Source organism: Mizuhopecten yessoensis, unplaced genomic scaffold (assembly GCF_002113885.1).
Source record: "Mizuhopecten yessoensis strain PY_sf001 unplaced genomic scaffold, ASM211388v2 scaffold5275, whole genome shotgun sequence".
NCBI lineage: Eukaryota > Metazoa > Mollusca > Bivalvia > Pectinida > Pectinidae > Mizuhopecten > Mizuhopecten yessoensis.
Window position 1 is genome coordinate 282 of NW_018405967.1, and position 17483 is coordinate 17764.

A 17483-nucleotide genomic window follows, 5' to 3' on the forward strand; every position below is an offset into this window, starting at 1 on the left:
CAGGTTTACCAATCGAGTGTTTTTCACAATTTGAAAATTAACTACCGAGAGTTAGATTAACATGATAACCTACCAGCATGAGTTTAGAGTCCTTTTTCTCCCATAACTTTCATATTTTATCTGGAAAGCCATATGTTTCCCTTAAAAATACACTTCCGATGGGGGAAAAAATTGCCGTGAATCATGACGTCACAAAGGAAGATGAAGTCCCAAAGCATTGTTACGTGACGACATAAGTAAAAATTTGACCAATGAAATCACGTCCAGGGTGTTACCCACTACTGAGTAACCAAAAATGTTTACCAGGTTTATCCAAATAATCAGGAGTGAGGAAACCTACAGTGGTTATGGGAGAAACAGAAGTTACATTTACAAGCAAGCCTTTCTTTTGTCAAACAGAGACGAACATTCTATCAACTCATCATAACAACCTTCACAAGAAACTGTTTAAACAGAAAAACAACAAATTTACTCTGATTGATATAATTAACCATGTTTTAATATCTTTAGTATATAATTGTAATGTATTTCAGTTTAATTCAAAATACAGCATGTCGTATTGACGATTGCACACATTTCATCTTAGACCCATTGTTGGGGTAGGTACATATGTACTTAATCTCTTGTGTAATTCTGTATTGAACACATCTATGAATTATTTAATTTCTTGAAGTATTGAATAATGTAATGTATTTTGGTATCTGTGTAATGAAATGTTTATTTCACTATGAAGTTAATGATTATTTATGTTTCCAACTCTCGTGTAATTTAGATAAATGTCGGAACACGTTTAACTAGATTTTAATGAGTTTCTATTGTTATTAAAGACAACGTAACTTGTGAAAATATAGATGGTAAACTTTGTTACACATAAGACACGTTGCTGTGTGTAGGATAAGTACCTGTCAGGGAGACGGATGGTGTTCCCTGGAGGTCTCCTCCAGCGATGCGGTCAGTGTCCAGTTTGTATGTGTCCTGTAATCTCAGCAATGCTACCACAGCCCCATTTAAATCCTCATAAGATGGAAGGCTTTCCTTCAGCTTTTGAATGCGCTCCTCCAAATCTGTAGATGACACAGGGTGTACATTTCCTATTACCATGTACAGTAAAGCAAAAGATATTTAGTTAACAAGAGGCCCAGAGGGCCTGTATCGCTCACCTGGATAATAAACCAACCCTGGGAAATTATTCTTATTACATAAAATTCCTCCAATGGTACTGAAGAATAAGGATTTTGAAGACTGTAACCTCAAATTCCCCTTTTGGGCCCCGTAACTCTGCACCCAGAAGGGCAACACCCTTCATTTATACACAATGTTGTCCCGATTTGCCAAAGAATACTCCATGCCAAATTTGGATAAAAAAAATCTCCAATAGTACAGAAAAAGAAAGATCAAACCTCGTTTATACAAAATCTAGTCCCCTTTACCAAATGATGCTCCAGGCCAAATTAAGATAACAAGAGGACCAATGGGCCTGCATCGCTCACCTGGTATAAATCTCACACTTGTAATCTTAAAAGTGTAATATCAGTACCCTGGGCCTTTTGGTTATTGAGAAGTTGTATGAAGATTTTATGACATTTGACCCCTGTGACCTTGAAAGTGGGTCAAGGTCATTCATTTGAACAAACTTGGTAGTCCTTCATCCCAGTATTTTACAGGCCCAATTTCAGTACCCTGGGTCTTTTGGTTATTGAGAAGTTGTTTGAAGATTTTATGACATTTGACCCCTGTGAACTTGAAAGTGGGTCAAGGTCATTCATTTGAACAAACTTGGCAGCCCTTCATCCACGCATGCTACAGGCCGAATATCAGTACCCTGGGCCTTTTGGTTATTGTGAAGTCGTTTGAAGATTTTAACATATTTGACCCCTGTGACCTTGAAAGTGGGTCAAGGTCATTCATTTGAACAAACTTGGTAGTACTTCATCCCAGTATTTTACAGGCCCAATTTCAGTACCCTGGGTCTTTTGGTTATTTAGAAGTTGTTTGAAGATTTTAACATATTTGACCCCCGTGACCTTGAAAATTGATGAAGATCATTTATTTGAACAAACTTGGTAACCCTTCATCCAAGCATGCTTCTGGCCAAATATTATCACCCTATGCCTTTTGGTTACTGAGAAGAAGTTGTTTAAAGTTAAAAGTTGACGCCGGACAGACGCCGGATGCCGCACCATGCCCTTCAGGCCAGGTGAGCTAAAAATTTAGTCCCCTTTGCCTAAGGATGCTCCAGGCCAAATTTGGATGAAATCTCTCCAATGGTTCAGAGGAAGAAGGATTTTGAAGACTGTAACCTCAAATTCCCCTTTAGGGCCCCGTAAATCTGCTCCCAGAAGGGCAACCCCCTCCATTTACACAAAATTTAGTCCCCTTGCCCTAAGGATGCTCCAGAACAAATTAGGGGAAAAAAACCTTCATCCCTACAGTAAAAGAAGGATTTTAAAAGTTAACCTCTATTTCCACCAGGAGGGGCAACGCCATCCGTTTATACAAAATTGAGTCTCCTTGGCCCAACGATGCTCCAGGTCAAATTGAGATTAAATCTTTGGTCAATGTGAAGTTAACTACCTTGTCTCAGTCATGTGTAGTTACCTCCCCTGTCTCAGTCTGTACCTTACCTGGTCTATGTGTAGTTACCTCCCCTGTCTCAGTTTGTGGTTAAACTTTACTCTGTTTGTGTATTTACCTCCCTTGTCACAGCCTATGTTAAAAGTTTACCTGGTTTTGGTGTAGTTATTTCCCTTGTAACGTCTCTGTCCCAGTCTATGGTAAACCCTTTTATCAACAAGTAAGCATTGACAGGATTTCCGAGGAATTTTTCTGGATTTTCTTGCACGCGTCTGCTGTGATTATCCATGTCTGCAGCAAGTCTATAAAGTAAGATTACATCAAAGTTTATTGAAAGTACACTTTACGCTACACATCAAGTAACTTCAGATATCATTACCGAGTCTTCAAAATAATTATAAACTAACAGACTTTACCATGGTTAACTGACCTAAGTTTGTGAAGTAGAACATGTTAACCATTATATAAATTTCTTCCACAACCACCATTAGTTTTCTCACTCACATTTCATTGGATAAAGAGTTGGTGAGAAACGTTTGGTCATCCCCTAGAAGGTTACACCCTGGAAGTGATTTCAGTGGTCATTCTATTAAGGTAATCCATGTCAAATACACATTTTTTTTCGAAGAAAAAAAATATCTATATTTTTATTTTCCACACACATGTGTGAAGTCTTTCCTAAATTTTTATGAACTTTTACCGCATATTTTTCAAGTTTTGATGCATTTCATAAGTACACCCCATGGGGGCCCCTTTCTGTTCAGGGTCCAATTAAATGGCAAAAGCCTTCTCTATGCAGACAGTTATGATTTTATTTTACTTTTTGCACACCATATACTTTTATATACTGACAATTAGGCCAAACATTGTAGATTACAACAAATATAACAAAAATGATTCTTTACAGAAATTCAAAAAATGAAAATTGCATTTATTCATATTCCATATTGCCATAAAATTCAAATTTTTGTACTCCATTTTGCATGGTAAATGTTGGAAAAAATAATTTTAAAAACTAGAAATATGTCAAAATGACATGAAAGTCACCCCGGGGGTATCTCCTGTATGATAATTTTCAGATAAATCATTGACCAAGCTACAACTGATATATTTCCACCTATCAATCAAAATGGTCTAACAATGAACAGAGTGTTAATACATACACGCTGTTTAGGTAGCCATGCCAACACATGGAATTAATAAGAAAACATTTGGCAAATATAACGTTAGCGTTGACCGACACCTCGAATACGGGGAGATCTGCATGCTGACACGGTCACCTGGCATGGGCAGAACAGGTAATTGGAATATAACGATGTTACGACGGTAAGTTTCAGAAAAGATTCAATCTTATATACGGATAACGATGTCCGCTCGATATCTCGAGTAATTATTAACGGATTAACTTCAAACTTCACAACAAGGTTAATTACCATGAAACCTCGGACAAGTTCGATAACCGCCATTATCCGACCATAATTTGTGGAGTTATGCCCCTTTATGGACTTGCCAAAACAGTGTCCGCTCGATATCTCGAGTAATTATCAACGGATTAACTTCAAACTTCACAACAAGGTGAAAGCTCAGACAAGTTCGATAACCGCCATTATCCGACCATAATTTGTGGATATCCGCTCAATAACTAGAGTGCCTTACAACGGGCACACGAACAATGTCTGCTTTTTTTATGGAATTCCATGATGGTGTGGCATTTAATGGAGTGATGCCCCTTGCTTCCAGTGCAGGTAAGTTTTGTACTTAGTCGGTTTATTGTATTTTTATATATTGCATGTAGATGGTTTGCATTGTTGTTATGTATATTATGGCACCTTCAAACTATGTGACAATCTGCTATTAAATTGAGATGATGCATTTAAAAAAAAACAAGAAATTAAGAACATTTTAAACATTTCCTTTAGAACTTATAAAACATTTACATAGGATTTCCACATGGTTTGAAATAATGTGAATTCATTTTTTCTTGTGGGCTCCAAATTTCGTGGCTTGATTAAAATTGACAACTTTATGGGTACTTCCAATTCTTAAATTAGTGTATTTCTCGTATATTTCCTTTCTTGTGACATTGACTTTCTATTCAGGATTGCATGAAATCCATGAAAATGAGTGCCCAACAAATAATAGTGAATTCACAGTATTATGGAGAAGTGAAGTGAAGTTTGTTTCATTTCTTCATGACCTGCCTCCTCGTGGTGGTGCCGGGCAACATGAACCACTCATTCACATCATAGCCTCCTTGTGGTGGTGTCGGCAACAGCATATATTTCTTCACTAATAATCACTTACAAAAATGTTATTGTAACAGCCTTTTACTTATTGTGCAGTGTATATATTGTAACAGTCTTTTACTTCTTGTGCAGTGTATATACTTTGCATTATAAAACCATATCTACTGCTAATTTGCTTATATATAACTTACCTCACTCATTTTCATTCTGACAATTTGCTTTTGCCATGTACATGTATGTGCTTGACTGCTTGATGGCAGAAAGGTCATTTCCATTCACAGCTATTCCATGCATCATAAGCGAATCTACTACATCATCATCATCCAACTAATTCATCTTTCAGTTTCTATAGACATTCATCTGTTGCAAAGAACATCTTTGTAAAAGGGAAATACCTCTTGTCTGGCACAAGTGGTGAATAGACTTTATATAATTATAAATTTATACATATTTAATCATCCATATCATTTGCAGATCATGGATTCCTTTCATCAGATTAAGAGCTCTACCTTGCAAATAACCGGACTGCTTGCCAGGCTCACAGCAGGCCAGATAACTGCTGGTTCTGCCCTAGATCAAGTCATGTTCATAACAAATGCCATTGACTCTTCTGCAGAGGCCATGGAAATGGCAAATAGAGAACTACGGAAAAAAAAATGCTGCACACTGTAAACAAATATATCAACAAAACAAGACCGTCAAAGACCTCCAACAACAATTGTCAGAAAGTAACATTGATGAACTTAACAATTCCATCTCACAGCTTGAACAACAATTACGAAAAAGCAAAACTGACCTTTCCAATTCATTTGAAGTAATATTTGGCGATGAGTTACAGGATGACAAAGGACAGGATACATCCTCACTGACACAAATAGTCTCAACCTCTCCAGAAAGTCCTACTGCCTCTCCAAAAAAACTCTCAAGCTCTCAGAAAAGTGCTGATGTATCTAAAAACAAACGCTCAACCTCTCAAGAAAGTGCTGGTGCATCTACAAAGAGATGCAAATCAAGTTCTCATGGAAGTGTTGGTGCATCTAAAAAATCTCAGGGAAGTGTTGGTCCAGCTAAAAAAAATCCTCAAGCTCTCATGGAAGTGTTGGTGCATCTAAGAATTTTTTTTTGAGCACTCCAGAAAGTGCATCTAAACAAACATGCTCAAGCTCTCAAGAAAGTCTTCCTGCATCTCTAAATGCACCCCCAAAGCAACCAACAGGAAAACGACAGGACATGACCTCAAGTTGTCAACCTCCACAAGAAATCCAGGGAGATGGAAAGACCATGCATCCTTGAGAAAACTTGACAACTTTCTTCCGTTCATATTGGAAACAGATAGTTTCTCTTTTTTTGTTATAACTATATAAACAATCACTTTTTTGTTGATTGTTATCGTACAGCCTGCACAAGAAACACAGGAAGAGGGCAAGACCATGTATCATCGAGGAAACATCACAAGGATAATCATGATTGACATTGAACTATGCCTTCATGCACTATATACCGCTCCATACTATTAACTATCTCATTTAATTTTGGACTAGACAAATATATGCAATACACATTTCCTTATACCACAATACACAAAAAACCAATATACCTATAGAATGATGAATGATGTACGTACATAGTTTAGTTAATTGTGTCATATTGTATAAAATGTAATGTTGTTCCAATAAATTAAAAGTAAAAAGCACAATGATGAAAAGTAGCCAGATTGATTTCTAACAATCTAGCCAGTGATGTGGTTGTTTCTACAAAGTAGTACTAGCCATCAACATTATTAGTTAGTACTAGCCATCAACATTATTAGTTAATTCCATATTTTTATACCCAAGTCATCACACTAAAACTATCTAAACATTTGTACTGCTATTCATATTCATTGTTACTATTATTATAATTAATATTTTCAGCTCACCTGGCGGTTCAGACATGGGGCCCATGCCCAGGGTCACCAACATAGGCCGAAATTGCATATTAAGCTTTAAAAATGTTCTTCTATGAGCCAGAGGTTCAATCTTTTGACTACATGATGCCTTAGAGATTCAGATTTTGAAAATTCAGCATAATTATAAAATAAACTTACAACCGAACTCAGAGATTAACACATCTCATGATCTAGAAAACATAACATCTACACATATCAGTGATAAATTCAAACTTGGTTAAAACATATGATAGTTTTAAAACACTAGTTAGAGATGGTTACCCACAAGCTGGCGACTACTCCAAATTGATTGCTAACGATCTAACCAGCAAACTGGTTACTAGTATTCCTACAAAGCAATACTAGCAATCAACATTATTATTAGGTAATTTGCGTATTTTTATACCTAAGCCATCATACTAGAACTAACTTTTCTACTGCTATTCATATAATTGTTACTATTATTATAATTAATATTTTTCAGTTTTATATAGATTCGCATATGATTGCAAAAATTCAGCTCCATCAATGGAAATTTATTACAATTAATATCATAGTTGTGAATATTTATTGGCTAGTAAGAGATGGTTACCCACAAGCTAGCGGCTACTTTCTGAGTGTTAACTGCCCTGCTAATATTATGTATATTCCGTTGTTCTGTAGTGTACTCATTATATATAAACATTTATTGCCTCGTGTATCACCGTCAAGGAAATATGATGCACATGCTTTTAATATCTCCTTATATTACTAACATTGCCTATTCATTACATTACCACAATGATAATAACCATTCTATAATATTCTTCCCATATAAAGCATATATTTATAGGATATATAATAAGTGGGGATGTAATATCAGTTATATCCAATTGAGTTAGTTAATTCGTAAATAAAACCACAAGCTTTTAATTAGCAAGTGGTTTTATTAATATCAACAAAAAACACAACCATCTGGAAGTTGTATAACGTATATCAGTTATGAGATAAATTTCTTTCTTCATCTGAAATTTCTCACAAATCAAAATATTACATTGTTCTTATTACATTTTGTTTTAACTATACTTTCCTTGGCATTATTTATGAGTATTACAAAATTAACATATAAACTAATGTTTTTAGTGTTTCTTTGAAATTTTATTTTTTTATTTTTCTCTTTCCAGAGACCAGTAAAAAAAAAAACAACGCTGACCTTCCTGGTTGTTTGAAGTATATTTGGTGATGGCCTACAATGACATATTTATAACTGTTGTGAATGAAACGACTAATAACTTTGACATTGATGTGAAATATGCCAAAACTCAGGAAGAGATCTGCGGCACAAAAATGCTCATCGGATGTGCTAAGGAAAAGGTCATCTAGAAAAGTAAATATTTCCCTAGAAGTAGCTTCCCCTTATAAAATAAATGATGTCACACCTAACATATTTTATAGCACTGGCACTTATATTGAGCATTTAATAATTACTGAACTAAGTTTGATAAACCATAGAGGGAACAATTTCTTCAATTAATCTTCATACTCATTTCATTTACAGGATGTCATTCTTTTTTATTTAATATTTATACAAATTTTATCCAATGGAGAGGCTGGGGCACAAAAAGTAGCGCAGAGCAAATTTTTAGTAAATTACAAAACTTGAAGTCAATATGGAAATAGCACACATGAACATCAAGACCCCTAAACCTAAGACCCCTAAACCTCTTGTTTTATTGAATATTTGCAAATTTGATTTTGATTTTATGCCTTTCTTTTTTAAGCGAACTACAACATTACCACAGCATGATGACACTCCCAGGGCAATGGTTGTTGATGTTGACACTCCCAGGGCAATGGTTGTTGATGATGACACTCCCAGGGCAATGGTTGTTGATGTTGACACTACCAGGGCAATGGTTGTTGATGATGACACTCCCAGGGCAATGGTTGTTGATGACGACACCTCAAGTGCAGTTGTGCCTCACAATGTTAACATTGTAAGTACATTGTATATAACATGTGTTGTGGGATTAGATTGAGTACCTCAATAACTTGGATTGCTATACTTGTGGGACTTTATGTTCCTGGTATGGTCACCCAAGTCAGACAAGTTGAAACGTAGAGGTCAGACTAAATAGTACCATCCATCTGACGTGACGTTACAATGGGGTGCTGGTACGTTCACCCAAGTCCAGGTTGAAATGTAGAGGTCAGACTAAACAGTGTACCATCCATGTGACGTGACGTTACAATGGGGTCCTGGTACGTTCACCCACGTCCAGGTTGAAATGTAGAGGTCAGACTAAACAGTGTACCATCCATGTGACGTGACGTTACAATGGGGTCCTGGTACGTTCCCCCAAGTCCAGGTTGAAATGTAGAGGTCAGACTAAACAGTGTACCATCCATGTGACGTGACGTTACAATGGGGTCCTGGTACGTTCCCCCAAGTCCAGGTTGAAATGTAGAGGTCAGACTAAACAGTGTACCATCCATGTGACGTGACGTTACAATGGGGTCCTGGTACGTTCACCCACGTCCAGGTTGAAATGTAGAGGTCAGACTAAACAGTGTACCATCCATGTGACGTGACGTTACAATGGGGTCCTGGTACGTTCACCCACGTCCAGGTTGAAATGTAGAGGTCAGACTAAACAGTGTACCATCCATCTGACAAGAAGTTACAATGGGGTTTTGTATACAGAGGGTCATGTGTGACCTCTATGCATCCTCCACAATGTTTGGGTCGGGGTAAATCATCAGGACCCCATCATTTTCCTACCAGTTTCGGTTCTTCCTCTTCCCTTATTGTCTTTTTATTCTCTTTGCTGTGTTTCTAATAACCATTGTATGTTGCATGGACTGAGCCCCAAGAAAATAATGCTATCACTGAATAGTATATCACTTAGTGGAAGTCGTTCTTGATGTCCTATAGACACATGTAAGGTCGACGACAGTTCCAAATTTATTGGTGGAGGAAACTGGAGTACCTAATTGTAACAATGACATGAAAATGCTATATTTCAACTATACAAATCCGAAACATTATTCAGTATCAACTAAAATCTTCTTCTTTTTCATTTCAGGATGTTGGTGTTCATGAATATTCCTTCACTGACATCACACCTCATGAAGTGCTTCATGGAGAATTGGATATACAAGTCATGGACTAAATATCGCAAATGTTGAAAGTACAATTTCAGTGTCAATATGGAATGCTTCCACCTACATATGCATACTCCATGTCATCAGAAATGAGGGAACTGCCGGATAACAAGATACCACTAAATGCTGATGCACTACAAATGCATTTCATCACTGGACATTATTTGTTATCTGCGAGGAAACAACACAAATTGTATGTCTATGACAGCTTGCCTCATCCAAGTCACATTGAAAGTGTTAAGCCACAACTTGGTTTACTATACGAACAGTTTAGTGCACATGACATACAATGCATTACTCCTCAGCATCAAGGATCAACACTTCTCTGTGGATTGTTTGTTGTTGCTAATGCTATTTCTTTACTGAGAAATGTGGATCCAAATACTATTCATTTTGATACAGAAAATATGTGTTCTCACTTACATAAGTGCTTACAAGAAGGAGTTCTGTCACATTTCCCACATACTATGCCAACAGCAATCGATAACGTTTCATCAGACTCACAATTATTACAATCATATTTATTGGACCAAAGACAAAAAAACTTTGCTAAACTTACAAAATCTAATCTGGATGCAGCAAAAAAACCCGAAAATCTCTATCAGTACAGAACAAATTCAGACAGGATCAATTTACAATACCGACAAACCTGGAATGACAGGCGAAATATTACAAGGAGAATTAAAAGGAATGATCCGAATTACAGAAAGGAAGAAAATTTGAAACGTCAGAACACAAGGACTTCTCAAAGAACTGACACAAATTATAGGAATATTGAAAACCTGAAACGTCAGAACACAAGGACTTCTCAAAGAACTGACACAAATTATAGGTATATTGAAAACCTGAAACGTAAGAACACAAGGACTTCTCAAAGAACTGACACAAATTATAGGAATATTGAAAACCTGAAACGTCAGAACACAAGGACTTCTCTAAGAACTGACACCGTTTATAAAGCGAGTGAAAACCTGAAACGTAAGAACACAAGGACTTCTCTAAGAGCTGACACCGTTTATAAAGCGAGTGAAAACCTGAAACGTAAGAACACAAGGACTTCTCTAAGAGCTGACACCGTTTATAAAGCGAGTGAAAACCTGAAACGTAAGAACACAAGGACTTCTCTAAGAGCTGACACCGTTTATAAAGCGAGTGAAAACCTGAAACGTAAGAACACAAGGACTTCTCTAAGAGCTGACACCGTTTATAAAGCGAGTGAAAACCTGAAACGTAAGAACACAAGGACTTCTCTAAGAGCTGACACCGTTTATAAAGCGAGTGAAAACCTGAAACGTAAGAACACAAGGACTTCTCTAAGAGCTGACACCGTTTATAAAGCGAGTGAAAACCTGAAACGTAAGAACACAAGGACTTCTCTAAGAGCTGACACCGTTTATAAAGCGAGTGAAAACCTGAAACGTAAGAACACAAGGACTTCTCTAAGAGCTGACACCGTTTATAAAGCGAGTGAAAACCTGAAACGTAAGAACACAAGGACTTCTCTAAGAGCTGACACCGTTTATAAAGCGAGTGAAAACCTGAAACGTAAGAACACAAGGACTTCTCTAAGAGCTGACACCGTTTATAAAGCGAGTGAAAACCTGAAACGTAAGAACACAAGGACTTCTCTAAGAGCTGACACCGTTTATAAAGCGAGTGAAAACCTGAAACGTAAGAACACAAGGACTTCTCTAAGAGCTGACACCGTTTATAAAGCGAGTGAAAACCTGAAACGTAAGAACACAAGGACTTCTCTAAGAGCTGACACCGTTTATAAAGCGAGTGAAAACCTGAAACGTAAGAACACAAGGACTTCTCTAAGAGCTGACACCGTTTATAAAGCGAGTGAAAACCTGAAACGTAAGAACACAAGGACTTCTCTAAGAGCTGACACCGTTTATAAAGCGAGTGAAAACCTGAAACGTAAGAACACAAGGACTTCTCTAAGAGCTGACACCGTTTATAAAGCGAGTGAAAACCTGAAACGTAAGAACACAAGGACTTCTCTAAGAGCTGACACCGTTTATAAAGCGAGTGAAAACCTGAAACTTAAGAACACAAGGACTTCTCTAAGAGCTGGCACCTTTTATAAAGCGAGTGAAAACCTGAAACGTAAGAACACAAGGACTTCTCTAAGAAGCAAGTCACATTACAGAAAGAACGAAAACCTCAGTCGTAAAAAAACACGGACCCGTCTGAGAAATCAGCAAAACTATGCAAATAAGGAAAAGGAAAGCAAAAGGCTTAGACTTCAACGCAATCGTGATGTAGACATCAATGTTCTTATACAGAAATTCCACAAAATAGTTAGTGGTGGACCAGTCTTTGTTTGTTGCCTATGCCGTCAGCTTTGGTATAAACATAGTGTCATCAAAAGAATTTCTGCTTTCAAAGGATTGTCACTTGAAACTGTTGTGCAAGACATTATGAAGAAATACAAAAATGTACATTGTACAATCTCATCAACCGAACCTTTCATATGTAGAACATGCGTTTCACACCTAAAGAAGAAGAAAATACCACCATGTTCTACATTGAATAAAATGACTTTACCCCAACAAGGTCCATTGAAACACTTGAATGTGCTTGAGCAGTTACTATTGGCACCAATCCTTCCCTTCTTGAGAATACACCAGGCGAATGTGGGAAAACAATATTTAATACATGGGAATATAGTTCTTATTCCATCAGATGTTACAAACACAGTTTCTACTTTGCCAAGATTATCTACAAATACATCGACAATCAAAGCTCGGTTGAAGAGAAGGTTGCGATACAAAAACCATCTTTACAACATGAACATTCGACCGGAAAAATTACGTGAAGCTGTTTCATACTTGGCCAAATCTTCAAAGCTCTACAAGGATCACAATATTTCTCTGGATGAAAATTTCCCTGAACACGATGTCATTCCTGAAATAAATTCAGATGATGATAAGGCACAAACTTCACAAAATGATAACAATGCTTCTAGTAATGAAAAGGAAATTGAACACAGTGTTGGTAGCCATTCAGATTCCGTACCACTTCAAGACACAGCAAACACAAATCAAACATCAACAAGTCAGAAATCACAGAACCTGCAAGACCAATGTGATTATGACAGTGATGACGCTTGGAGTGAATGTGATCCATCAGAACTGTTAATGTGTGACAATCCTGGATTACAGGATACTATGCTAACTTCTCGAGATTTTGTTGAACCTTCAGAAAAAGATTTTGTTTATAATTTTGCTCCAGCCAAAAGTAAGAGACCTGTTAGTGTGTTTTTAGAACCAAATGCTGAAGAACTATCATTTCCCTCCATTTTCTGTGGACAAGCAAGACCTTCAAACAAAGAAAGAGCATTACCAGTTACATATTGTGAAATAGTCCGATCAGAATTGAGAAATGNGCGAGAGTCCTGTACCACAAAGACTGCTATCATACATAGTTTGGTTACATCGCCAGGCGAGTCCTGAGCCCTACTGAAGAACCAGGCGGAAAATGGTCCTGTACGATGTAAACTGTGTATGACATGTATATGAAATGAATGAAACCCCAATGACTTTGGGGCTAATGGACCGAATTGATTATGCGCAGCATGAGAAAGCCCCAAATTAAACCACAACTTACTTTCAAGCTGTATCTAAGGATTTGTTTGCTATGATTCGTCAACTTGGCCCAGCTACATTTTTTTGCAGTTTATCAGCTGCAGAAACACGATGGACACATTTGCTTTGTATACTATCTCAAATAGAAGACAAGAAACCATGCACAGAGGAAGAAGCATTACTTTTTGACTGGGCAACAAAATGTAGGTTAATACAGTCCGATCCTATTACATGTGCCCGTCATTTTGACTTTGCAGTCAATAAATTCTTTAAGGACTTTCTACTTGTGAATGCCAATCCAATATCTAAAATAACGGACTTTTTCTATAGAGTGGAGTATCAACAACGAGGATCTCCTCACGTCCATATGTTGATCTGGTGTGCAGGATCGCCAAAACATGGTCAGGATTCAGATGAAGCTGTTATTGCTTTTATTGACACTTACATCACATGTAAGCTACCGTCAGATGATGACCCAGGTTTGCAAAATCTTGTTGCACTTGAAACTCACCGACATACTCACACATGTAAGAAAAAGTCTAAGAAACAGTGTCGTTTTGGATTCCCAAAGCCCCCATTGGATACAACAATGATACTAGAACCACTTAGTAGCGAATGTCCTGAGGAACAACAAAACAAACCAGAACATCTTAACAACTGGAAAAAGATACAGGAATACCTGAAGGAAATACATACCCTTGACGAAAGCTTGACATTTGAACAATTTTTACAATCTCTGTCTTTGTCAAAAGAGCAATACATCTACGCAGTGAGATCATCAATCAGGACTACCACTGTTTTCTTAAAAAGATCAACAACTGAAACCCGAATTAATAGTTACAATCCATCTTGTCTCAGAGCATGGTGCGCAAATATGGATTTGCAATTTGTCTTGGATGTGTATGCTTGCGCATCTTACATTGCAGCTTATGTCACAAAGTCTCATAGAGGTATGAGTGAACTACTGAGAAATGCTGCATCAGAAGCACGGAAAGGGAATTATGAACTCAATCAACAAGTGCGTATGATAGGTAACAAATTCCTAAATGCTGTAGAAATCAGTGCTCAAGAAGCAAGCTACATATGCGTTGGATTACCTATGAGAAAATCATCCAGAAAAGTGATATTTATTAACACGTCACCTCCTTCTGAGAGAGTGTCTCTTCTCAAACCATCTCATGAACTAGAAAAACTTGATGATGATGATGAAGATATAGAATGTTCGAACCTCTTGACTAGGTATGCAAACAGGCCAAACAACATGGAAAACATTTCACTTGCGAACTTTACTGCTAATTATAATCAAACCAGGAAATACCAAGTCCGACGCACAAGACTTTCTACAATGCATACCACTGATGGTCTACTGCCTGAACACAACAACTCTGACAATGAGGATACACTCTCTGATGAAGAGACGAGCAACATACAGTATTCAAAAGTGAAAAAAACACGAGTTATTTGATATGTCCATTTCAATCCCGATGTGCAAGAAGAATTTTTTTTTCGTGAACAGTTGATGTTGTTTTCTCCATGGAGAGATGAGGATACAGATTTATTAGCTGGATATCAGTCATGCAAAGAAAGGTTTCAACAAATCAAAGATGACATTCTCAAGGAGAAAATGGAATATGAACCATATCGAGAACAAATTGACCTTGCAGAAAAGATTGTATCAACAGAAACAGATATGCAAGATGTTTGGGATCAAGTTGCCCCAGTCACAGAACATTCTGATGGAATTTCAAATAAAACCCATCTATCGAATAATGCTGAAGACAATTATGACCTTGGTCCTGACCTCGGAATTCAAGTAACTTCATATGAAGAAGACTTGGCAAAAAACTATGAACTTCCAGACAAAGATTATAGACAACACATGAGGTCTTTAAACAAAGAACAGATGGAATTTGTTTATGATACAATACACCAGATAAAAACTTCCGACAAACCAATCTATAGATTCTTGAGTGGAGGTGCAGGGATAGGCAAAAGCTATGTGACAAAAACTTTGTACCAAATGGCATTGAAACATTACAACACTGTAGCTGGAAAAGACTTTTCTTCTTCAACAGTTTTGATGATGGCACCTACTGGAAAGGCACCTCATCACACACACAGCCATGAAAATACCAGCCAACCAAAATCTAAAGCATCATCCACCTCCATCGAGCACATTGAACACATTCCGAAATCAACTTGGTGATTTGAAACTTATCTTTATTGATGAAATTTCAATGGTTGGGTTCAATATGTTTAACTACATACATCAGCGCCTTCAAGAACTGAAACAATCAAAGGAAGACTTTGGCAATGTTTCCATCATAGCAATAGGAGATCTCTTTCAACTAAAGCCAGTAATGGACTCGTACATATTCTTTCCTCCAAACAGTGCTTATTTGCCTTTGGCTACTATCCTTTTGAATGCTCACTTTCACATGTTTGAGCTTCAACAAATAATGAGACAGAGAGAAAGTAAAGAATTTGCATTTCTCCTCAACAGATTGCGAGAAGGACATTACACTTCCAGTGATATTGACAATCTCAAATCACGCTTAGTTAACCGACAGCAACGGCATTATCCCCGTGAAGTCCAACATTTATTCACAACCAACGAGAAAGTTGATGCACATAATTTTTCTGCTTTACATCTCTCTAACCAGAAAGTTCATGAAATTAAAGCACAAGACAGAGTTATCGGATCATGCAGTGAAAATCTAAAACAGAAAATACTTTCATCGTTTACCAATAACACTCAATCATCCAGACAACTGTCAACAGTAGTGCATCTTGCTGAAGGATTCCCCTACGACCTCACTGTCAATCTTGATACGGATGATGGTCTTACAAATGGAGCTTCTTGTAAACTAATGAAAATTGATCTTGCTAATAATTTTTCATCAGGGCTACTGTGGGTTAAATTCCAAGATCCATCCATTGGACAAACTTTACGTTCAACAACCAAACACAAGAAGGATTACGACGTTTCATGGACACCTATATCGCCTGTATGTCGACAGTTTCAAGCAGGCCACAAAGGACAAGCACAAGTGCAAAGACAGCAGTATCCTCTTAGACCTGCCGCAGCAAAAATTGTTCATCGAGCACAGGGTGATACAATGGACAAAGTGGTCATTGACATGACATCAAACCGCAAAGTAGATCATATTCATTACGTTGCGTTAAGTAGAGTAACAACCAAAGAAGGACTCTACATTTTAAATCTTCAACATGACAAAATTGCAGTGAACAAACATGTCGAAAAAGAAATGAAAAGACTACGAGATGATAAATTGCAACCAAGCCTACGATTCATTTACAACATTCCATCGGCATGCAAAATAGCTTTCATCAATTCAAGATCGCTTCATCGTCATATTGAAGATGTCAGATGTGACTACAGCCTCATGTCTTGTGATTCTCAATCACACGGCAATGCAAGGCCTCCTCATGGGATAGCTCTGTATAGTAAATCACCATTCCATGGTGCTTATCCCATAAACATATCACATCTTCCTATTGAAATTGTTCTGACTGAGATAATGTCAATCAAAATAGTGTTCCTATACAAGCCACCATCGACAAGTATGCATTCATTGGAAGCAGCACTAACAAAAGTTCACAACAAACAACTGCAAGACTGTCAAACCATCATAATGGGAGACTTCAATGTCGACTTCAGTAAGAAGTCTGCTAACCAACAAAAACTGGAGTCAATTGCTTCAAAAATGGGTTACCAACAACTTATTGCCCAACCTACAACGGACTTCGGCACAACAATTGACTTAGTCTTTTCCAATTTCTGTGTGAACGAACTGCAGGCAGATGTGATTGAAACCTTCTACTCTGACCATAAGATTGTTTGGATTGCATTATAACATGGTAATACTCCAATAATATAAATGACTGTAATTAAAATGCAAGTTTTCTGTTAACTCATTTATGTACCAGTTATGTTGAACGATTTCTCCTAAACAACAATTATTCCTAAATATTTTT

General features: G+C 37.3%; 1 protein-coding gene across 1 annotated transcript in view; it reads right to left on the minus strand.

The window, feature by feature from the left end:
• Nucleotides 1-849: 849 nt before the first annotated feature.
• Nucleotides 850-17483, minus strand: part of LOC110450527 (prolyl 4-hydroxylase subunit alpha-2-like) — a 42928-nt gene continuing 26294 nt past the window's right edge. Inside the window, exons 2-3 of the mRNA XM_021498087.1 lie at nt 2725-2876; nt 850-1064 (exon numbers count right to left, since the gene is read on the minus strand). Coding sequence (XP_021353762.1) covers nt 865-1064; nt 2725-2876 — 352 coding nt within the window. The 3' untranslated portion in view covers nt 850-864. The remainder of the gene's footprint in view (nt 1065-2724; nt 2877-17483) is intronic.